We start from the raw sequence: 24,780 nt of genomic DNA on the forward strand, positions 1-24,780 counted from the left end.
ATCCTTCTTCTACAATGATACAAGTGAAAACAAATGAACAACAAAGAATCAATTGATACTCAGCAGTCGCTTGCCAGAAGACTTAATCTGACAACTGCTATGTAGTTTCTGAAGTGTCAATAGACAAGGTCTGTTCTAAAGAATGGAAGTCTAAGACAAAGAAGTCAAAAAAAATTATTTAAAATCTGCTTTGTCTCAAGTCCTGTGCTAAGTATTAAAGGATACAAAGAAAGGTAGTCACTTTCCCCAAGGGGCTTGTGATGTAAAGGAGGAAGACAACAATGTATAAAGAATGACTGAAAGGGGAAGAGTGGGAGAGGTGTGTGATGCTGGGGTATGATGAAAATACAGAAAAAGGCAACCTGGTGGGAAATGAATACAAGGATGGCCTGTAGCCTTCTTCAGTGAAGGATTCAGAAACAGGTCCCCACTGTCCAGCCTCCAACCTCTCCAGGCAAAGGAAGGAAGGGTCCTGAAGGGTAGGGGTCTGATGTCATTTTCCAGGACAATGAGATTCTTGAGGACATGATGAAAATTCAGAAGACTTCATGTATTATAGAATGTTGCACTTTAATGAGGTAGATTAGTGATTGATGATTTGAAGGATGTGAGCTTTAAATTATCATCTGGGCTAATATTCACTGATTGGGAAAATGAAGGACATTGTTGCTATAATTTTCAGCATTCCCAAAGCCATACTTTACTGTAATATATTGCATTCCATTGCACACCTATTTTTAGGGTTGCAAGTTTAGTTTGCAGGATCCACAAAGGAAACCTCTAAAGTACATATTAATAATGTTTTTTAATAACTGGACATAGACTCATTGCTTTAAAAAAAGACTAGACTAAGAAGATTTTTAATAAATAAGATCATAGGCATCATCATTGAGAGATCAAATAACCTTGCCAAATACATTATTAAAGCATTACTTTATCTTCAAGTGATTGAGCCACAAGATAAAGTTTGGCATCCAGAAATGCATTCAGCATAAATTCATTTTGAATTATTTTTCCATGAAAACTTAACCATTTAGCCTCTTGTTTCGCAGATCCAGAGCTCTGTCCATTTCTCCACTTCAGCAGACACGTGACTCCACAACTTTCTTGACTTCTTTTTAATAGCATGTTTTCCTTTTTGATGAGAAGTATTTGTCATCAATAGGGGCAGCTAAGTGGCACTGTGGATGGAGTGCCAAACCTGGAGTCAGGAAGACTCAACCTAATGAGTTCAAATCTGACCTCAGGCACTTCCTAGATGTGTGACCCTGGGCAAGTCACTTCATTCTGCCTCAGTTTCCTCACCTTTAAGGTAATAGCACATCATTCAATTATCTTTGCTAAGAAAACCCCAAATAGAATCAGTCACTGAAATTCCTGAAAAATAAAAATTTCTAATCAAATCAAACTTACAATACTCACTATCAAAATATGCCTCATTTCACAATTTCTTTAGCCATCTTTTTGTAGAGAAGGGCTCCCTGCATTTAAACAGTTCTCATTGCTTACTTTATTGCAATCATTGTATAGATTATTCTCCTAGTTTTGTCTTCATTTCTCTAAAATGTTTCAGATAAATTAGTTCATATAGTTCATAACTTTTTCTAATTAAATGAAAACATTTGTTTTTCTAATTAAATAGAAATTATGTCTCCAAGGCTAATATCCTCCTCACTGTTCTCTATTGAATCAATTCCTCTATTCTTTAAAACCTAGTCCAATGGGGCGGCTAGGTAACACAGTGTCTAAAGCACTGGTCTTGGAGTCAGGAGTACCTGGGTTCAAATCCGGTCTCAAACACTTAGTAATTACCTAGCTGTGTGGCCTTGGGCAAGCCACTTAACCCCGTTTGCCTTGCAAAAACCTAAAAAAAAAAAAAAAACCTAGCCCAAGTCTCACCTGCTCTTCAAAACCTTCAGTTACCTCTTTCCATTTTGATTTCTTCCTTTGCATCTTCTTAGAGCTAGTCTGTCTGTCACACATTTTAGTGATTCAATATATTCTGTCTTGTCTGTTGTCATTGTTCTATGTGTATTAAATTTAATAAATTATAAATTCATTGAGGACAGGGATCATATTTGTACTATATCTTATAAAAATTGAAACATTTTACACATATTTTATGATAAATCATTTTGCCTATATTTAGCACAGGGCAGACAAGAATTCTAACTATTATCATAGATAAGAAATAAATATTAATAAACTAAACTGCTCTTACTTTCAATCATCTGTCTTAATATGTTTTTTGATTATATTTTATATTGTAACTGCTTTTAGAGGGTTACAAATTAAGCTAAAACTGTCTAGTATTTCTATTTGAATTAAAATAAATATTTAAACCAGGGATTGGACCATATATATATATATATATATATATATATATATATATATCCTTCCCTTGTCTTTTTCATCTGTTTTGTTTTGTCTTTTCTGCTATTCACATCCTTCTAGTCTTCAACCCTGATTCTACCTTAGGTATTTCTCTTCTACCAATTTTCTTATAAGGTGCTGTATACTACTGGGAGAAGAGTGCCATATAAATTCTTGTTACTTATTCTGAATTGAGCTGAGAATTGGCACATGATTAATATTTTTTATATATTTAATTCTCTTTACAACTATTATAAGCATTCTTTCAATAGAGCTTCAAACTCAACCTTCACCCGTGCCTTCATCTCTTATCTCATTGAAAAAAATAAAGGCCATATTTTATGAAAGCCCTCATCTTTCTTATATCATACCAGAGAAATTATCTTTCTAATTTCACCAATTCTTTTCTCCTTTCTTTGTCATATTTCCCTATCCGAAGCTATCCTCTATCCTCGTATCCTTGATCTTCTGACACTTCTAGATCTTGTAGCATCAGTCATTCCATTGTTTCTCTCTCTTCTTCATTCTGTCTCTAGAAAGTAGAACCATAGGTCAGAGGGAAGGAGAATATATTATTTATACAAATTTGATAATTCAATCTAAGAAATTCAGCAAGTATGAAACATTAGTGTTATTCTTTTAATTTAGGTAATTTCCCCAAAGCATTCTGAGGTGTTAATTGTTGATGTTTTTCTTCAGTTGGCAGAGATATCCTTTTTCACTTGGGTGAAGGAAGAAATTACTGAAGTGTTCTCCAGGGCTTTGAACAATATTCTTCAATGGAATTTTAAAAGAAACTGGTAGCAAATTATTCTCACAAAGGAAAAATGTCTTCTCTTTTGGGTTCACAAAGAGTATAAATCTTGGGACTGATAAAAAAAAAAGTGAATATTTTATTCACACCACATACTGACGCTGCTATGACCAAAAGAAAAAAAAATGCAACCCAAAAGATAAATAGTGATTATTTTCCCTGGAATTATAAATTGAAATTTGAGATAGGAGAGAAAAATGTATTTCAATGTGAGCATACATTAATGAAATGAACAGAGAACAAGGGTGTTTTCTAGATATTGAGAAAGTTATGATACCTTATGTGTTTCAACACAAAGTTATTTTCAGGATTGTGTAATCTTTTCAAGTGGAATAAGTGTTAGATAATTCATTGTAAATACACATCTTAGTACAGATTCCTTTCATTCCATAGAAATGGGAGGTTTCCTGTTAGAGTGAACATTGACCAGAAAATGCCACATGAAAATTATAATACACTGATTGACACTTGGAACACACACATACAAAAACACCTACACGCTTACCTTGCAGTGACATTGCTATTTTCATCATTGTCACTGAGGCTTATATAACTCTTTAAAGTTTGCAAAGTATTCTACATACATTATTATGAACCTCTTAAAAATCTTTTAGGTAGGTATTACATTCATTATGATCCCCATTTTTTTTATTATTGAGTGGTTTTTCATTCATGTCCAAGTCTTTGTTACCCCTTTGAGGTTTTCTTGGCAAAGATACTAGTGTGGCTTGCCATTTCCTTCTCCAACTCATTTTCTCTTGATGAGAAAACAGAAGCAAACAAGATTAAGCAACTTGCACAGGGTCACACATTTAGTAAATGTTTGCATTTGAACTCCGGCCCTCCTCACTCTAGGACTGGCATTCTGTCCACTGAGCTACCTGGCTACTTTTACAGTCACTCCAGTCCTGGCCTATATGGTCACTGTTTGCTTTTATGGTATTTCTATTATAGCCTACTGTCACTTAATATAGGCTACAATGACAATTATAACTGACAACAGGTATAAATTTTGCATGTAAGTGTACCCACAAGAACTTAAGGGTAACTCTGATGTGATGAAAATTAATTAATTCACAGCTGTAGCTTTAGAACCTTCACTAATCTGCTTCTCATTTACCTAAATAAGTTGCAATGGCATCATTAACTCCGAATCGTGAAATATTTACTAACCAAAAAGACAAAAGCAAGAATAATCAAAAAGCATTTGCTCGAGAAGGCAAAATAAGGAATACTCAAATAACCCTCATTATATCCTTTAGTCTGGATCACAGAGTATGCACTGCAGAGTGAGGAGGTTGTGGGTAGAGTGGGCACAAGCTTATAGTAACCTGGCAATGAGAAACCTGGGTAAGGAAACTCATATACATGATTCAGAAAGCATACCTAAATGGTTTATTGATACCATTTGTCACTTGCTCCTATTTTGAACTTCTCCACTCCCCTGCTGAATGAAGCTACTTCTCTAATAATCCTGGATAACTTTAAGCAGTGTTATGAATTTAAGTCTCCAGAGATTCCCAGTTCTGTTCCTTTGATTGGATTTTTAGGCAGCACATGCTACTTAAGGAAAAGTAGTTCCCTTTAATCTGGAATCTATAAAGTTATCTTTAGGCTTTCAGGAGTTTCTTCTGAAACTATAGAAGACAGTAAAGAGCACTGCAGACAAATCTTTAAAGGATTTCCCTTCTTTCAAGTTGTAAATGGCACTAAAGAATTAAGGTAGCTTTTGCCTAATGCTAGCTTGTCACACAGCTTAGCATTCATTCCTTCAGGCATTATCAGCTCCCATCAAAACTTTGCTACAGTCATATCAGCTCTCAGTATCAATTGTATCAAGAACCTGTCTGTGGCCAGCTAATATCAGTAATGTTTAGCTCCTGTTAGATTCTTAACTCTGTTGTTTGTCATTTCCCAATTTCTCTTCTGGCTTTTCAGTATCATCAACTTTTGTGTTTTATTTTCTGTAAGCTTCCCTCTTTTCTTCTCAAACTGGCTCCTTAAAAAAAAAAGACCATTCCTTCTGACCTAAATTCTAATGAGTCAAATCAGAACCTTTTTATATATCTCTCACTTAGGCAGAGAAACCCCCAAATCATATTTCTATCACATATGACACAAATATTTACCCTCCAACTATAATTAAATTGTGATACAGTTGTCTCATAATCCCTAAATAGTATTTTGTTTCAGAATTTCCCAGAAGTAAACTCCTAAATCATGGAACCAGTCATATTCAAATTAACTGCTGGGAAATAGTACATAATAGCAGTCAGGACTTTTCCCTTTGAGCTCACTCAGGTCCTCTTAGAATTCTATACGAGGGCTATTTTTTTTTTGGTTTTCTGCACTGTCTATGTTTGTCTTCAAGCTTTCTCCCACAAATATCAATTTTTCCTTGACCCTTTAAATAAATAAAGTGATCATTTAAGAAAGGGGTGATTCCATTTTACATATATATATATATATACATATATATACATATAGACACACATTTATATATGTATAGAGTATAGAGTATATGTATACATAATCATATAAGACAGGGGTAATTCCATTTTATGTATGTGTATGTATATATCTATAAACACATAGACACATTTATATATCTGTATATATTTAGAGCTTATATCTATGTATACATATAGACAGAAGCATGCTTACATAGTAGAAAACTTTTCTTTGTAACAATTTATATTAGTAACAATTATGCCTTTGACTTAGATTAAAGTAGCATTCTGGAAAAATAGTTTCACTATTCTTAAGATTATCATTTTAGTAGAAAATAGAATAGAAAATACTATAAAGTATCATTAAATATGAGACATACCATAGTAAAAAAAACTAGTTTGCTTTTTAAAATGAAATGGTCAGCTGTGTATGAAATTACAGATACCTAAGAAGCAGCTATGTATGTCGTACAGCAGATAAGAGTGGATAAACCTAGAATTAGGAAGTTCAAATCAGACCTTAGACACTTCTTAGTTGTATAAACCGATACAAGTCACAAATTCTGTCTGCTTTAGTCTTCTTAATTGTAAATTGGAGAGCGATAATAGCGCCTCCCTTCTCTAGTGTTGAGGATTAAAAGAGATCATATAGAATGAAGTGCCTAGCAAATGATAGGTGTTTAATAAATAAGTGTTTGGTTTGATTTTTTTGTTAAACATTTTGGTTAAGTCCTCACTCGGTCAAATATATGTTATTTTAAGCCTTTCAGAGTTCAGAGAATTATCAGAATTTAATAATTGAACAAAAGTCAAGAAGTGGAAACTTATTGTATAATTATAAGGGTCTCTAGTTGAACATCTTTGTTTTGGTTTACTAATGAGACTACTAAGGAAGAAAGGTTAGCATGATAAAATGAACTTTGGAGTAATAGCTAGATGATACAGTGGATGAAGCACTGACCCTATGACTTTGGACAATTCACTCAAGCCCTTGTCTTGCAAAATGCCCCCCTCCAAAAGACAAAGGACAAACAACAGCATACAGCAGTCAGACTGATTTCTTATTGAACTCCATATCTAATATTCCAGTGATTGCATAATTCTGGACAAACCATTTAAACTTTATGAGCCATCATTCCTATCTCTACAAAGGGTATGGTATTACTTTAGTTCTTTATAGAATCACTGGGGAACAGGTAAGTTTTTTAAATCAATATATCACCTTCATTTCTGAATGCTTCTCCCCCATCCTATCCAGTCAGCTATTGTTTGTAACAAAGAAGAAAAAAGACAGTTCAGCAGAACTAACCAGTGCATCAGTCAAGTCTGATAGCATATTCAAGTGTTTTTGTATTCATTATCATCTACTTCTGGAAAGAGGAAAAAATTATAATTGTAGGGTGTTCAGTTTTGGGGGGATTTATTGGTTGTTGTTATTGTTGTCATTTCTTTCTGCTTTCATTGTAGCAATTATGGTGCTTATTTTTGTCCTGGTTCTTTTTACTTCACTCTGAATTCATCCATAAAAGTTTTCCCAGGGGTGGCTAGATGGCACAGTGGATAGAGCACTGGCCCTGGAGTCAGGAGTACCTGAGTTCAAATTCAGCCTCAGATACTTAATAATTACCTAGCTGTGTGGCCTTGGGCAAGTCACTTAACCCCACTGCCTTGCAAAAACCTAAAAAACAAAAACAACAAAATGAAAAGCTTTCCCATACTTTTGTGTTCTTCAAATCTATCATTTATTATTCTAGTATTATAAAATGTGCTCTTATTTTTATCCATTCTGTAATTTATGAAGGTCTAATTTGTTTCCAGTTTTTTACTCCCACAAAAAGTGCTACTATGAATCATTTGGTGTGCATGAGATTTTTTTCCCTCTTTGACCTCTATAGGGTCCATGCCTAGTAATACTACTTCTGTAACTGTTAATGATTTTTTTCTTTCAGAGTTCTAAATTGTTTTTTCTTAATGATCAGACAAATTTATAGTGCTATCAATAATAAATTATTATCTGCCATTCTCTAGCTTCTTCAAAATTGAATATTCTCTTTTTTTTGGCAATTTTTCATAGGTTGTTACATGTAAAGGGAAATCTCACGGTAGATTTAATTGGCAGTGCTCTTATTATTTTGTAATTTAGAATAGCCTTCCATATAATTTTGATTACTTTTAAATTCTTTTGAAAATTGATTGTCCATATCCTTTGTCTACTTATTGGTTGGGGAATAGCTCTTGGTCTTATGTATTTGTTTTGGTTCTATATACATCTTGGACATCTTAGTCTTATGGAAAATATTTAATGCTAATGTATTTTCCTAGTTAATAACATCAACAACCATGATATATCTAACATTTATATAGTGTTTCCTATGTCCCAATCACTAAACTATTCATTTTGCCATCATTATCTCATTTGAACTTACAACATCCCTGGGATGCAGGAATTATTATTGTCCTTATTTTACAAATGCGGAAACTGAGACAAACATAGGTTAAGTGATTTGCCATGAGTCACAAATTTAGTATGTGTCTATGCTCAAGTCTTTCTGACTCCATATTCTAATATGCTGTACTACTTAGCTGCCCTAATTTCACTTCTTATTCTAGTTGAATTGATTTTGTTTGTCCAAAAGTTTTTCAATTTCATGTAATCAAAATTCAAAAGATTAATGATCATTTGCTATCACTTCCATTCTTGTTTATTAAGGAAGTCTCCTAACTTTAGCAATGAGACATCCCTGATAATATTCACATCTATTTTTCTTAATAGCTTAACATTTTATGTTATGGTTAAATACATTTGGAGCTTATTGTATGTGGTGTAAGATGTTTTTTCTAAGTGTAATTTTACCCATCTCCTTTCCAATTTCCCCAAGAGTTATCATCAAATAAGGGCTTCTTCCTCCAAGAATTAGATCTTTTCAGGTCTATTGAACACTGTATTTTTGAATTCAATAATTTCTGATTCTTCCTAGTCCATTCCTATTCCAAAGATTTTCTCTCTTTTAGCCAGTGCCAAATAGTTTTGATTATTACTGCTTCACAATATAAGAGAAGAAAGTACCTTTACACTGAGCTGCTGTAAGGATCAAAAGAGATATGCTAGGCAAAGTGCAATGCCAACCTTAAAACCTTAGATAAATGTCAGCTTTTATTACTATTGATCTATTGTAAACCTGATATTTCTGTCCTACAATAATTAAATATGGTTAATTAAGAAAAGCCTGAAATTCAGAAGCTCCTCATTCCCTATTTGTTATTCATCTAATGTTCTGTTTGTTATTAATGTGCATACACTGCAGTCTCTCCTGCAAGGTCCTGCTTAATTTGGTGGGAGATATTTGCAATTTAAATCTCAGAAGAAATTGTCAGTACATTCTGACTTCCTAGGGTGTCAGAGCTCTACCACAGTCTTTGTTCAGTAAGCCCAGCTATGTAATGTTAGCTAATGCAAATGAATGCATCAGTCTTCATTTCTCTTTGCCATCCCTCCATTATGCATACATTAAGCCCCAAGGAGGACATAAAAAGATTCATTAGTCAAGTCAGGAGCACAGGTTAGGAGAAAGGAAACTCCTGAGTCATAGATTTCCTCCCCCTCCTCTAATTTGGAAATATCTATAAAAGAATTAGTAAATCCTTTTGGATTTGAGATTTTTATTGGCATGTAACATTCCTGTGAGTCAGCACATTTTAATAAAACTGTGCAGTATTTCAAATTGTGGGGTTTTTTTTTTCTCTTTGCTTAGAAGGTTTCATCTCTTGTGTGCTTTTGACAGTAGTGTTAGGCTGGTTAAACAACATAGACAGGACCATTCTTCTATACCTGATCTCCCTCTTCATGTATTGCTTATAAACTCTCTCTTCCTAAAAGGAAACATTACTGAAATACCCTAAAATTGAGGAAAGGGATGGGAGAAAGAGGACAGGGAGAGGGGAGGGGGGATGTAGGTGATAGAAGAGAGGTAAGATCCTGGGAGAGGGTTATCGGATAAAAGACACTTTTGAGGAGGGACAGGGTGAAAGGAGAGAGAAAATAGAATAACTGAGAGTGGGGAGGAACAGAATGGAGGAAAATACAGTTAACATAGAACTGTAGAAAAAAATATTGAAGCAACTTCTGATGGTCTTTTGATAAAGAATGTAATCCATCCCAGAGACAGAGTTGATGGAATCTGAACACAGACTGAAGCACATTTTTTTTCTCTCACTCTATTTTTCTCTATCATTTTTTTTGGTGGGAGGAGAAGGGATTATATTTCCTTTCACAACAAGATTGTTGTAGAAATGTGAAAATAAATAAATAAATAAATCATGAATAAAAGAAGAAATATTTCAAAATTCATTCACATTAAGTTATAAGTCACTCCAAAGAAGCTCACTGTAATAGCTCCAAAAGGTATTTGCTTTTTAATAGGGATCAAGCTAAGTTAAGTCTACCTATGGACTTTCAGAGCTTATGAGTTGTGGGAGGAATAGAGGATGCATTCAGAAAAGTAATAGACTTTTTTTGGCCAGTGGTATATTAGAGCCAGCTCAATTCTGATTGTTAAATTTTCCATGGAGGCATTTATCAGGATTTTTTTTTATTTTTTTTTCTTTGGGTTGATGGTTTAGACTTAATTCAGTGATGGAAAAAATGTTAATAATGCAGATTTAATTTCAAAGTGTGTCCAGCATACTTTTTTCCCCAAGAGCTCGTTGTTAAACATTTACTTTTTATACCTCTTCTGAATCTTGACTCATGAAATAATGTGACAGGCAATCACTTATTATACCTACACATAAAACCATTCTTTGGTATAGATATCTTTTGTTTTATGCAATAAAGGGTTTTTTTCCCCCCAAAAGGTGATTGTAAATAAGATTCAGTCCCATGTAACCTTTTTTTTTTTTACTTTTGAGGAATGGCCTATTTCTTTTGAATAAAATCTCCATGAGGAATCAACTTCCCACTTAGAAACAGATTATAAATTCAATTCAATAAACTCTGATTCAGGTTTTTTTTAAATTAGAGACCACTGAACTTATATAATCTGAAGTTATAATATGAAGAAATGGAAGCTCTTACGAGGTTCAATGTATTTTATTAAAGTAGCTAGTCAATGAGAGAGTCAGAACTGGAACCCAAGTCTATACCTAGATATACAAATGATAACATATTTTTCTCTTTTAGGGTTAACTTCTGCTTTTAATTATGAGTAAACAACACTGTCCATATTTGAAAATAGGGTGACTAAACTCTCTTCTCAATCTCAATGATCATAAATTTAGAGGTAAAAGAGAGCCCCCCAAAATTACATAGTCTAGGGATTCTTAAACTATGGTCCACCAATCCCCAGAAATGCCATGGTAACATTTCAGGAGGATAATGAATATGAATGGAAAAAATAACATTTTTTTTTATTTTCACTAATCTCTAACTGAAATTTAGCATTATCTTCCATTATTCAAAAGCATTATTCTGAGAAGGGATCCAAGCAGCATTCCTTGAGACAAGAAAAGGTTAAGAATCTTTTATCTAGACAGCCATGTCATCTTACAGTAAAGAAAACAGAACTGAAAAAGAAGAATTGACCACTGTCATACATATAATTGAGATTTGAACTCTAGCCCTCTGATTCCAAAACTATCCTAATCTTCTTGTCTTTTGGTTGGGTGTAGAAAAGAATAAAAGCTACTATTGCAGAGGCTATTCTACCCTAATCTCTCTTTAAACAATGGATCCCCAAATGTATGCAGCATCTTCTAAAGTCTATATTTCTTAGAGCCTACCTACATTATACCTTTTATTTCTTAGATTATTTTTCCTTTTGATATTCTGTGTCCTTTTATTGCCCATGTTAAAAGTGATTTTGTTTGAAAAAAACAAAACAACCAATAAAGGACCCTTTCATTCTTTGTTCATACTGTTTTCTAGCCCTAATCACATTAAAAACATATATTTCATTTACTACTCTTTTATTACTATCTCAAAGTATTTCCTGATATTTGGTCAGTTTACTTATTCAATACCCAGCTCCCTCTTGGTTTGTTTGAAAGAATGCTTTGGATTCATCCTTTTTACTCAACATATACTTATTTTCTTTGATGAATTAGACCCTGTTATGCAGGGTCTAATTGTTATTTTGAAGTACCAACTAATCACCTTAACTCTTTCTATTATCTTCTAGCTTTTTTAATTCATGGTAGCCATATAGTAATATTTTGATTGGAATGGAAGAAATGTATGTCTGTTTATATACACTACATAAACATGTTTATATGTATATATATAATATACATACATGTTTATGCATCTGTGAAATTTGTCCAGTGATGTTATGATTTGGCTCATTTGACTATGATATTTTTGATGAAGTAAACTTGAGATGTTTTTCATCAAGTCCCTAAAAACAAGGTAGTCCTTGTCCTTGCTAAGGCACACACTTGATCCAATCCTTCCTCCTCCCATATTCTCTACCAGACTAAATCTTTAGTCTTTTCCCTCTCCTCTAATCTTTCAACTATCACAATAAACTGGTTCTTTTTACTACTGCTTTTAAACATGCCCAAATTTCTCCCCAATCTTAAAAAACTTTCCACTATCATCCTGTCCCCTCTCCTTTTCTTGGCCAAGCTCCTCAATAAAGTTGTCTATATTAGTTGCCTTCCCTTCCTCCTCTTTCTCTTTCTCTTTCTCTCTCTCTTTCTCTCTCTCTCTCTCTCTCTCTCTCTCTCTCTCTCTCTCTCTCTCTCTCTCTCTCTCTCTCTCTCTCTCTCTCTCTCTCTCGCTCACTCTCCCTCTCTCTGTCTCTCCTCACATGCCGCACTCTTGCTCACTCTTACTCTCTCGCTCTCCCCCCTCCTTTTCTCTCCTTTAACCCCCTGGTTAACGTCCGGATTTTGACATTTTAATTCATGAAACTTCTGCCTCTAAAGTTACCACGTATATCAGTCATCATCCTTCTTGACTTCTCTGCCACTTTTAGCTCTTCTGACCATGCTCTCCTCTTGAGTATTTGTTCTTTCTGGAATTTCTTTTTTGGCACTTCTCTCCTACCATTCTGACTGCTCCTCAGTTCCCTTTGCTGATTTGTCATCCACATCATCTCCCCTAAGTGTAGGTGTTCTCTAAGATTCTGTCCTAGGTCCTTTTTTACTCTATACTTTCAGTAACTTTACCAGATTCTATGGCTATCATTGTCATGTAAATGACTCCCAGATTTATATATCCAGCCATTTGATTCTCTCCTTGAGCTTCATTTCTGGATCACTGATTTTCTGTTGGACATTTCAAACGATATATCTAGAAGATATCTTAAATCCAATATGTTCAAAACTAAGCTCATTATCTTTCCCTTGATTCTCCCCTCTTCCATACTTCCCCATTTCTGATGAAGACATCAACATCTTTGCAATCTCCCAGGTTTGTAATCTCATCTTTATCTAGGTCTGCTCATTCATCCTTCTATTTGTCCATTCATTTACAATTTTTTTTGTTCTTTAGGTTTTTGCAAGGCAATGGGGTTGTGACATTTACAAATCTTACCATGTCTTATTTCATGACTTTTCTTGCATCCGATCCCTTCTTTCTCCTTGCATCACTGCAGTCTTAGTTGTCAACTCTCATTACTTTTCACCTAGATTATTGCAGCAGTCTCTTTTTTGGTCTCTCTGCCTTAAGAATCCCATACTCTAGTACATCCTACACATTGCTGGCAAAGTTATTTTCCTTATGGGCATATGTGATCATGCCAACTCCAGAAAGTCCCTGTTCCCTCTAGGATAAAATACAAACTCCTTTGTTTAGTTTTTAATGACCTTTACAGCTTGGCCCCAACCTCCTGTTTCCAGCAGCAGTGGACATTGCTCCCCATCCTACACATTATAAACTAACCAATTTGATTTACTTTTTCCCTCATAGAGATTACCTCCCTCTCTAATCTGTACATACTAGCTATCCCCTATGTATGAAATACACATTTTCCCCATTTCCGCCTAATAGGGTTCCTCTCTTCTTTTTATATACACAGCACAGACACCATCTTCACTATGAAACCTTTCTTGATCTCCTTTCTCAAGTACCTGCCCTCCTAAACTTCCTTATATAGTTAACTATTTTCTATATTCTTATATTTATACACTCCATATGTGTGCTGAATAGATTTATATGTATTTATGGCATGTCCCCCATTAGAATGTAAGCTATTCTTGGCAGTTGTAACCTCCAATGTATAGCACAGTGCCAATAGATATTTAATACATGCTGATTGTCAGTGTTCTGTACAGTTTGTTGAATCTTTCATATGCTTCCAATATTTATGGATATTTTTTTCTACTTAATTTCCTCAAATCCTATTTTAAGATTTTCTTTTTCAAAAAAAAAAAAACCCAGATGTCTTATTGTTTGATCTGGTTACCTCTGAGAATTCTGTTCTCTTTAAGGATATGATTTCTCTCTCATCACACCCAATTTGGATCAAGGTACAACATGGAAACAAAGTAAAGACAGACAGAGTGCTATCTGTGGGGTGGGGGCGGGGGGAGGGAAGCAAGATTGGGGGAAAATTGTAAAACTCAGATAATATCTTTAATAAAAATTTTAAAAAAAGATTTTCTTTTTCATAATGTTTTCTGGAAAAAATAAAGTTCTTATGTTAATTTCCTCCCATCATTTTCCTTAATGCCTCATTTTCACATTGTAATTTTATTTAGTCTTTTAGGGAATCTACTATTATGGAGTGCATTTCTGTTTTATTTTTAAATTCTTTAATTTTTGATTGGAGTGCTCATTTCCATCTTATTTATTTTATTTGTTGCATAATTCCTTGCCCTTCTGAACCATCCTGGATATTCTTGTTGTTGGTAGATGAGGATGTTGAGATGGGGGGGGGACAATGACTTAACTTTTGTTTCAAGGGATATTACAAAATTTGTTGTGTTATTTTCACCAACCTCAGAGGATTTTGACTCAATTTATTTCAGTATGATGTATGTTAAAGGGGCTTCTTTCTTTGAATCCTTGTTCATTTCTCCTCAGCCAGTTTTTGTCTGCATTAATCACTATTTTGATGTTTCTGTGGTGTCCTTGCTGAAAAAATATTTATCCCCAATTCTTTTCCTTCCATAGTCACTGCTACTCTCCCTGAGGCCCATAGTGTTTACTTTGTTTTAACTATTTCCCTGAGGTGACCCATGGAATACAATTTTAGGGAGATTCTGATTGGAGTAGGGTTTAATTTGGGTTTAATTAACACTTTTAAAAAATTCCTTCTCCTGGCTATTGATTTACTCCTGACCTAGATTACATGGTTATAGTCAGTGCTGCATTTTTGGTCACCTTACCTATATGCTCCATATTACTCCAATGCTGTCCCTGTTCTTCCTTCCTAACAACTATCCTTCTGTCTATTATCACTACCATTACCCTTGTGCAGGTCCTCATCACCTCAAAACTAGATACCTGAAATAACCTTTTGACTGGTGAGTCTGCCTCAGATCTCTCCTCATTCTAGTCCATCAAAGTGTTCTTCCTCAAATGTAAGTCTGAGCATATCACCCTCTTTCACAAACTCTAGTGACTTCTAAAGAAAAATTTTATGTTTAGTATTTAAAACTTTTTATAACCTGGTTCCCTCCTGTCTTTCCAGTCTTAAACCTTTCTCCTCTTGATGATCCAGTGACACTGGCTTCTCTTCCCCTTCCTCATATAAGACCTTTACTTTACCTTTTGAGAGGCTTTTTCCTATGCTGCTTTTTTCTCTTTTCTTCTTTCTAGTCTGAGTTAAAATCCCACTTTATATAGGAAGCCTTTCCTAATCCCCCTTAATATTAGTGCCTTCCCTTTGTTGATTATCTCCAATTTATCCTGTATGTATCATGTTTACACATCAATGCATACTTACTGTTCTGATTAATGTTAGATGAGAAGTTTCTTTTTTTAAAAGATTTTATTTATTTTGAGTTTTACAATTTTTTCCCCTAATCTTACTTCCCTCCCCCCACCTCCCACAGAAGGCAATTTACCAGTCTTTACGTTGTTTCCATGTTATACATTGATACAAATTGAAGAGAGAAATCATATCCTTAAGGAAGAAACATAAAGTAAAAGAGATAGCAAGATCAGACAATAAGACATCAGTTTTTTTCCTAAATTAAAGGCAATAGTCCTTGGTTTTTGTTCAAACCCCACAGTTCTTTCTCTCGATACAGATGGTATTCTCCATTGCAGAGAGCCCCAAATTGTTCCTGATTGTTGCACTGGTGGAATGAGCAAGTTCATCAAGGTTGAACATCACCCCTGCGTTGCTGTTAGTATGTACAGTGTTTTTCTGGTTCTGCTCATCTCGTTCAGCCTCAGTTCATACAAATCCCTCCAGGCTTCCCTGAAATCCCTTCCCTCCTGGTTTCTAATAGAACAATAGTGTTCCATGATATACATATACCACAGTTTGCTAAGCCATTCCCCAATTGAAGGACATTTACTTGATTTCCAATTCTTTGCCACCATAAACAGGGCTGCTATGAATATTTTTGTACAAGTGATGTTTTTTACCCTTTATCATCATCTCTTCAGGGTATAGACCCAGTACTGGTATTGCTGGATCAAAGGGTATGCACATTTTTGTTGCCCTTGTGGGCATAGCTCCAGACTGCTCTCCAGAAAGGTTGGATGACTTCATAGCTCCACCAAAAATGCATTAGTGTCCCAGATTTCCCATAACCCTTCCAACAGTGATCATTGTCCTTTTTGGTCATATTGGCCAGTCTGAGAGGTGTGAGGTAGTACCTCAGAGAAGCTTTAATTTGCATTTCTCTAATAAGTAATGATTTAGAGCAATTTTTCCATATGACTGTGGATTGCTCTGATCTCCTCATCTGTAAATTGCCTTTGCATATCCTTTGGCCATTTGTCAATTGGGTATTGACTTTTTTAAAAAAAAATTTGATTCAGGGATGGCTAGGTTGCCTAGTGGATAGAGCACTGGCCCTGGAGTACCTGAGTTCAAATCCCACTTCAGACACTTAATAATTACCTAGCTGTGTAGCCTTGGGCAAGCCACTTAACCCCATTGCCTTGCAAAACTCTAAAAAAAAATTGACTCAGTTCTCTGCATATTTTAGAAATGAGTCCTTTGTCAGAAACACTAGCTGTAAAGATTGTTTCCCATTTTACTACATTTATTTTGATCTTGGTTACAGTGATTTTGTCTGTGCAAAAACTTTTTAATTTACTGTAATCAAAATTATCTACTTTGTTTTTAGTGATGTTCTCCATCTCTTCCTTGGGCATAATCTGCTTCCCTTTCCTTAGATCTGACAGGGAAACTACTCCTTCATCTTCTAGTTTACTTATATTATTGTTTTTATGTCTAAATCTTGTTTCCATTTTTAGCTTATCTTGGTATAGGATATGAAGTGTTGGTCTAATCCAAGTTTCTTCCATACTAATTTCCAATTTTCACAATAGTTTTTATCAGAGAGAGAGTTTTTATCCCAATAGCTGGACTCTTTGGGTTTATCAAACAATAGATTACTATAATCATTTCCAGCTACTGCATCTAGTCTATTCTACTGATTCACCACTCTATTTCTTAGCCAATATCAGAAAGTTTTGATGACTGATGCTTTATAATATAATTTTAGATCTGATAAGGCTAAGCCACCTTCTTTTGCATTGAATCCCTGGAAATTCTTGACTATATATTTCTCCATATGAATTTACTTACCACTTTTTCTAACTCCTTAAAGTAATTTTTTGGAATTTTGATTGGTAGGGCACTAAACAGTTTAGTTTTGGTAGAATTGTCATATTTATTATATTAGCTAGACTTCTCCATGAGCAGTTGATGTTTGCCCAGTTATTTAAATCTGATTTTATTTGAGTGAGAAGTGTTTTGTAATTGTTTTCAAAAAGTTTCTGAGTCTGTCTTTGCAAATAGACTCCCAGGTATTTTATATTGTCTGAGGTTACTTTGAATAGGATTTCTCTTTCTAGCTCTTCCTGTTGTATCTTGCTAGTCATATATAGAAAAGTTGAGGATTTGTGAGGGTTTATTTTGTATCCTGCAACTTTGCTAAAGTTGCTAATTGTTTCTAGTAGTTTTATGGATGATTTCTTGGGATTCTCTAGGTATGCTATCCTATCATTCATCAGAGTTTTGTCTCTTCCTTCCCAATTCTAATTCCTTCAATTTCTTTTTCTTCTCTAATTGCTGAAGCTAACATTTCTTTTTTTTTATGTTTTTGCAAGGCAAATGGGGTTAAGTAGCTTGCCCAACGCCACACAGCTAGGTAATTATTAAGTGTCTGAGGCCAGATTTGAACTCAAGTACTCCTGATTCCAGGGTCAGTGCTCTATCCACTGCGCCACCTAGCCACCCCTGAAACTAACATTTCTAATATGATATTGAATAGTAGTGGTGATAATGGGCATCTTTGTTTCACCCAGATCTTATTGGGAATACCTCTAGCCTCTCCCCATTGAATATAATGCTTGTTGATTGTTTCAGATAGATACTGATTATTCTCAGGAACTATCATTCATCCCTACACTCTCTAGTGTTTTTAGTAGGAATGGCTGCTGTATTTTGTCAAAAGCTTTTTCACTGTCTATTGATATAATCATATAATTTCTGATAGGTTTGTTGTTGATATAATTAACTATACTAAGAGTTTCCTAATATTGTTCCAACCCTCCATTCCTGGGATAAATCCTACTTGTTCATAATATGTGATAACAAAAAGTGATAATTTGTTGTAATCGTTTTGCTAAGATTTTATTTAAGATTTTCGCATCTATATTCATCAGGGAGATAGGTCTATAATTTTCTTTCTCTGTTTTTAACTCTTCCTGGTTTAGGTATCAGCACCATATTGGTGTCATAGAAAGAGTTAGGCAGAGTTCCATCGTCTTTCCCTAAGATAAGAAATTACTTTAAGGCTGGAGCTATCTTTGCCTTTCTTTGTATCTCCATTACATGGAGTTTTATACATGCACAGTCATATCAAACATATTTCCTTATTAGTCATGTTGTAAGAAATGAATCAGAACTAAATGGAGAAAAACCACAAGAAAGAAAAAAACACAAAACAAAATTTTAAAAGTTAAAATAATATGCTTTGATCTACCTTCAGATGCCAAAGTTTTTCCTCTGGACTTACATTTTAGGAAGAACACTGGTGGCTGAGTAGCAGATGGACTGGAATGGAGAAAGACTTGAGGCAGATTGAACATCCAAACCCAGCATTCTAGGCATGAGGTGATGAGTGTGTACTATGATGTGACTTGATTTGACTTATTGAATCTCAGGGGTTACTCTGATTCATAGACCTCAATTGGTCTCAATACTAAGCTTCAAGCTAGAACATGATTTAGAACAGTTCTGCCTAGCCCACATGTCATCTGTGGCCCTTAAAGACTATCCATTTAACTCACATTGCAATAGACAACTTTGTGCAGATTAGTTGCTATTTTGCCACAGGACTTTGAGAATAGATTTCAAGATTTTAGAAAATTCAAACCATATTTCAATGTATTTACTACTCCATTCTCAGTTGACATCAACACATTGCCTGCAAACTTGCAACAGATTATATAGAGTTTCATTCTTATATGAAACCCAAAGAAAAATTTATTCAAGTATCTTTATTGATCTTTTATAAGTTGTACCTATCTAAAGAAAAATAGCTGGCATTTCTAGAACATGTCCTATTCATGACATCTCTTTTGGGGAATGCAACTTTTTCCTATTTGAAGAATGTATAAAGTAAAAGTAGAACAAAAATTTCAGACAAGTATCTTGAAAATATTCTTCCCATCACTATTCGTGAAGTTGTGAACTGATCCAGTCATTGTGAAGAGCAATTTGGAATTATGCTTGAAAGGCTATAGACTGTGCATATCCTTTGATTCAGCAATGCACTACTAGTTCTATATTCCAAAGAGATCATAAAAAAGGGTAAAAGGCCCACATGTACAAAAATATCTATAGCAGTTCTTTTAGTGGTGGCAAAGAATCGGAAATCAAGGGAATCCCTAGCATTTGGGGAATGTTGAACAAATGATGGTATATGAATATGATGTTCTGTAAGAAATCATAAGCAGGTGGGTTTCAGAAAAACCTGGAAAGACTTAACATGAACTGATGCTGAATGAAGTCAGTGGAGCCAGGAGAACATTATACAATATATCAGCAACATTGTATAATGATCAAGTATGATAGACTTTAACTCCTCTCAACAGTTCAAGAAGCAAAGATAGTTCTAAAAGACTTGTAATGGAAAATGCTTTCCACATGCAGAGGAAAAGCTATGGGGTCTGAATGCATATTATTTTCACTTTTTTTAAAATTTGTTTTGTGTTTTTTCTTTCTTATGGTTTTTCTCCCTTTAGTTATGATTCTTCTTTCATAATGTGATATATGTATAATCTATATCATATTATTTGATCTCTTAGGAAGGGAGGTAAGAAGGGAAGGAGGTAGAAAATGTGAAACTCAAAATCTTACAAAAATGAATGTTGAAAACTATATTTACATGTAATTGAAAAAATATTCTTCACATCGCTACAAACTATCAAACTAGATATAGATGCACTGGTATGGAAAAAGCAGGCTCAGTGTTCACATTAAAATGACTTTAAAAAATAAATGTTTTATTATGATACTCATTTTATTATATTTGATTACAGTTACATTGTAGTCATAAATAAATATTAAATTCTGTATGCAACCAATGATACCTTTTTGTTGGGTTATGCAGCCCAGAATAACTGAAGGGTTGGACACCCAAGCCTAGAAAGTATCTCCAGAAGTAGTATGCCTAAAGTTGTCCTTGCCAAAAGTATCTTAATCTGCCCTGGTCCAAGCTGCACCCAGATTGTGAAAAAGATGGAGGCAGGAATATTAAGAATAATGACACCTATTCCCAGGAAATAGGGACTCTTATAGAAAACTGACACATTTACTCTGAAAGATGTTGACTAAAATTACCAAAATGGTCACTCTGAGCCAGCAGCCACAGGGAGAAACTATCAGGAGAAACAGGTTGATGTTCCTTGTCTTTTTCAATGAGTAACAAGCATCATAGGTTCTTTCACTTTTCTCCTTTCCAGCAATGTTGAATTCTCTAGATTTAGGAATCTCTAATTATTTGGTGTGGTCTGGGAAAAGCTTCCCCTAAGATAACTTTTATTCTGCCATTGTTCCAAAATTCCTTCTTTTAAATATTTTAAGACAACAGCTGTGTCTCTCCCCTCTTCCTCTCTCCCCACCCCCTCACCCTTCCAAGTCTTCTCCAGGCTAAACATCCTCAGTTCATTTAACTGAAACAATACAGACCTCATTAAGGTTCCAACAGCTTCTTAGCCTAGTAGTCTGTGAGTTTTTGAAAGCCTTGACTAGAGGACTTAAGATAGTTATCCAAGGATTCAGTGGCAAATCCAACCATATCACATGTCATATTGTGAGACATCCTGTCATCTATTATTTGAGTCACCATTGTGATTTAAAGGCAATTCTGCCAGCATTCTTCAAGAAATGAAAATAAATGTCAGCAGCCAAGATGGGGGGATAGGCTGTTGATAATTGTATTGATCTGCAGTAGCTTTAACTTCAATAGAGAACTGTATCTACTGAGGGCCACTGAAGCTTTCCCTCTTTCATAACATGGTCCAGACAGGATGCTTCTTTCTCTGCAAACCAGTACATCCCCTTTCCTATACTCCAACATGGCTTGGTTACTTCAGAACCTTATAACTCTGTGAATGTTGAAAGTAGGCTCTTGTGGGATTTTTGTCCTGTAAAGAACCTCATTCATCCACCCTGTTATGATTCAATTCTTCCTTTCCAATTTATTTGTTGTTGTTAAGATATAGTGTTCTATAAAAAGGTCACTTGAGAGTGACAAAGAACAAGGAGAAAAAAATTATCTTTTGTGCATAAGCCAAGCCAGACAATTTATTGGCAATCCAGAGTGAACTACCCCACTGGTGCCCATCTTAATAACTTTTAATGGAATATCTGCTTCAGATTTATTCTCATGCAAATTTTTATGATTGTAGACTGTGAATTGTAATGGAAGGAGTCCACAGATACTTTTTCCTTGTAAAAATGTAAGATAATGCAATGATAGGGTGGGATGGGTGATGAGATAAATTTGGGAGAGCTAGTCCCTAAAATACTCACACACATGCATGCAAAATATATGCAGTCCTACTTGCATTTATTAAAAATAAATAATTTTCTTTTAACAGAGGAATTCAAAGGTTCCACAGTTGTGGAACTAATGAAGAAAGAAGGCACTACCTTAGGGCTTACAGTGTCTGGCGGAATCGACAAGGATGGCAAACCAAGAGTGTCCAACCTTCGGCAAGGTGGAATTGCTGCCAGGTAACTATGGCTAGAATCAACCCCCCCCCCAAAAAAAATCTATAGTGAGTGGGCTGGCTTCAGAAATGAAAACCTCATCAAAAAGGTCACTAATAAATAAATGACATGCACCATCTGCAAGGCAGCACATCAGAGCAAAAAAAACAGCGGGGCATATTTCTGGAGCTTTCTTCTCTCTCTCTAAAGATTTCCCTGGGCAAAGCCAGAAGGACCAGTGAAATCTTCTAAAGTTACTTCAAGAGTAACCAATTGCCCATAACTTCTAATTTTGGCAAATTTGTTCAGCAAACCTCCAAATAAGTCATTGCACCAAAAATAGGTTGCTTGGAGGGTGACATTGTTTCCTTTTGTTGGAAATGAAAGGGGTAGCTTTGGTTTATATCATTTTAAATGGGACATCTTAATAATGCAATGATATGTTTAAAAAAACCTTTTTTAAAAAGACATACAGTTTGAAAATAACTATCTTAGGAATCGTAGGAGACAAAAATCCAAGACAAAAAAAAATATTTAAGCTCCATATTCCCTTCTTTGATCTCGGGATAGTTCAGTGACCCTTCATCTCCAAATATATTAGTTGTGGTTTAAAAAAAAAGGAAGGAAGGTTCCACAAGAGTTCTAAATTTTTTATTGTGGATTTTGAATTCCAACTGGCATTGTTAGGTAAGGTGCTAGGTGCGATGATTTTGAGTCAAGCAGACCTGATTTCAAATACAGCCTCAGATACTTATTAGCTACATTAACCATGGCCAAGATACTTAATCTTTGTCTGCATCGAGTTCCTCATCTATAAAATGATGCCGATATTACCTTAACACACACTTCACAAGACTGTTATATGTTTCAACAAATATATGTGAACCACTTTTAGTTTTGCAAATTGTTCACAAACAACCACCTTGGGAGGTGTCCCTCATGGCAGAGACAACAAGGGGAGAAGGCAGACATCATTGGAAATGTGCCTATACCACCAACAGGTTTAGATAAATCATACTTGTTCAGATGGTCATCCATTTTTAGGCTCTTACCTAGTAAGATACATTCTAGATGAATTATTTATAACAAAACTTTCCAAAGGTCATGGTGCTAATTGTTTCTACTGATCAATATACAGATGTGAAGACATCTCTTTAGTAAATTAAAGACTTTATTTATTACCATGTAATTCTCTCTCTACTTTGCCACTTGAAAACAGAAAACTATAGGAGATATGACATATTATTATTATTAATAATTTCCTATCACAGTGACTTATAGAAGGTGAGGGACTTAGGTTTGTCCTATAATAAATGAATTAATTACTCACAATTTTGAATGAAACTCTACTATGGCTATTTAGATGACAATTCTTATTCTTACCTTTAGTTTCACTGTTATGTGTTGGTTTATGTGTACAATTTGACTAAAAATGTAATTGTGTCTAACTTACAGTTTATGGCAAAAAAGGAACAGTGATGGAGAAAGAAGGAATTATTATATTGATTTGGTTTTGTCAACTCAGGTACCCATGCTTATATGTTTGTTAATGAAAAGAATGTTAGGGGGGAGGATAATAAGACTCTTCTAAATGAAGAGAATAACTGCTGATAAACACAAAATCTGTGTTTTGCAGAAGTGATCAGTTAGATGTGGGAGACTACATCAAAGCTGTGAATGGAATCAACCTCACAAAATTTCGTCATGATGAGATCATCAGTCTTCTGAAGAATGTTGGGGAAAGGGTCATTCTCGAAGTGGAGTATGAACTTCCATCTATCTGTAAGTCATACTGTTCATTAACAATGTGCCTGTGCTCTCTCTAAAGCAATTTTAAGTCTTCATCTCTGCCATCAGTATCAGTGTCTATTTTAGAATGATTTTATTTAGCAAAATCAGTGCCTTTTAAGTAAAAATTAGTCCAACTAGCAAACAATAATGAAATTATAGGATTGTCATTCCATTAATGACATCTTTAGTCTATTATTATTTCATGCTACTTATGTGCTTCTATCAACAGTAATCATTTTTCCTAAGTACCTACTATGTGCTTGATATTCTCATTATATAATATAGGCAAACATAGGTCAGATCATTTCCAAGATGTTTTTAATTGACTGTTGGCTATGATTAAATTATGCAGTATACATAGTAAGTAAAGACAAGGTTCTGACTCCTTCACATTTGTCTTGCTTCTCTGTTTAGTTGTTTAAAAATTGATTTGTTTTTATTCTTTTCTTTGACCCTGTGTCTATCTCTCATCTCTTCCCATTGTAAAGATATTAATATGCCTCAGATTCCTCATCTGTCTAAAAAAAAAAGCTATTGGATTAGATTAGGGGTCAGCAAGCTACAACCAAAATGCCAAATCTTGGTGGTTCTCATTTTTGTAGCTTCCTGATATTGGATGACCCAACTAAAAATGTTTTTTTACATTTATAAATACAACAAAACACATTATAAATTTAAGAAAAAAAAACATTCTTGGCTGGAATCATCTTAAAACAAAACTGTAGTAGTTTGTTGACCCCTGGTTAGATAATCTCCAAACTCCCTCCTAGCTCTCAAATCCTATCTTCTCATAATTTAGATATTAACTTAGGGGGGGCACTTTTAATGAAGTTTATGCTTCAGTCTAAAGCTGAAATTCATGTTTGATAATTGTGTATTACATTACCCTTACTTGAGAGGTCGAGTGCCATAGTGAATGAGAATTGGTGCCAGAATTAGGAAAACTGGGTTCAAGTCCCTTCTCTGACATTTTCTCTTTTGACTTCAGGGTAACTCATAT

General features: G+C 34.6%; 1 protein-coding gene across 7 annotated transcripts in view; it reads left to right on the top strand.

Annotated features, from left to right (window-relative positions):
- Positions 1-24,780, top strand: part of GRIP1 (glutamate receptor interacting protein 1) — a 739,827-nt gene that overhangs the window by 519,764 nt on the left and 195,283 nt on the right. For all 7 annotated transcript variants that reach the window (XM_074226201.1, XM_074226202.1, XM_074226203.1 and 4 more), the window contains 2 exons: positions 21,878-22,013; positions 23,626-23,771. In XM_074226201.1, the coding sequence (XP_074082302.1) occupies positions 21,878-22,013; positions 23,626-23,771 (282 nt within the window). The remainder of the gene's footprint in view (positions 1-21,877; positions 22,014-23,625; positions 23,772-24,780) is intronic.

Source organism: Macrotis lagotis, chromosome 2, assembly GCF_037893015.1.
Source record: "Macrotis lagotis isolate mMagLag1 chromosome 2, bilby.v1.9.chrom.fasta, whole genome shotgun sequence".
Classification (NCBI taxonomy): domain Eukaryota; kingdom Metazoa; phylum Chordata; class Mammalia; order Peramelemorphia; family Peramelidae; genus Macrotis; species Macrotis lagotis.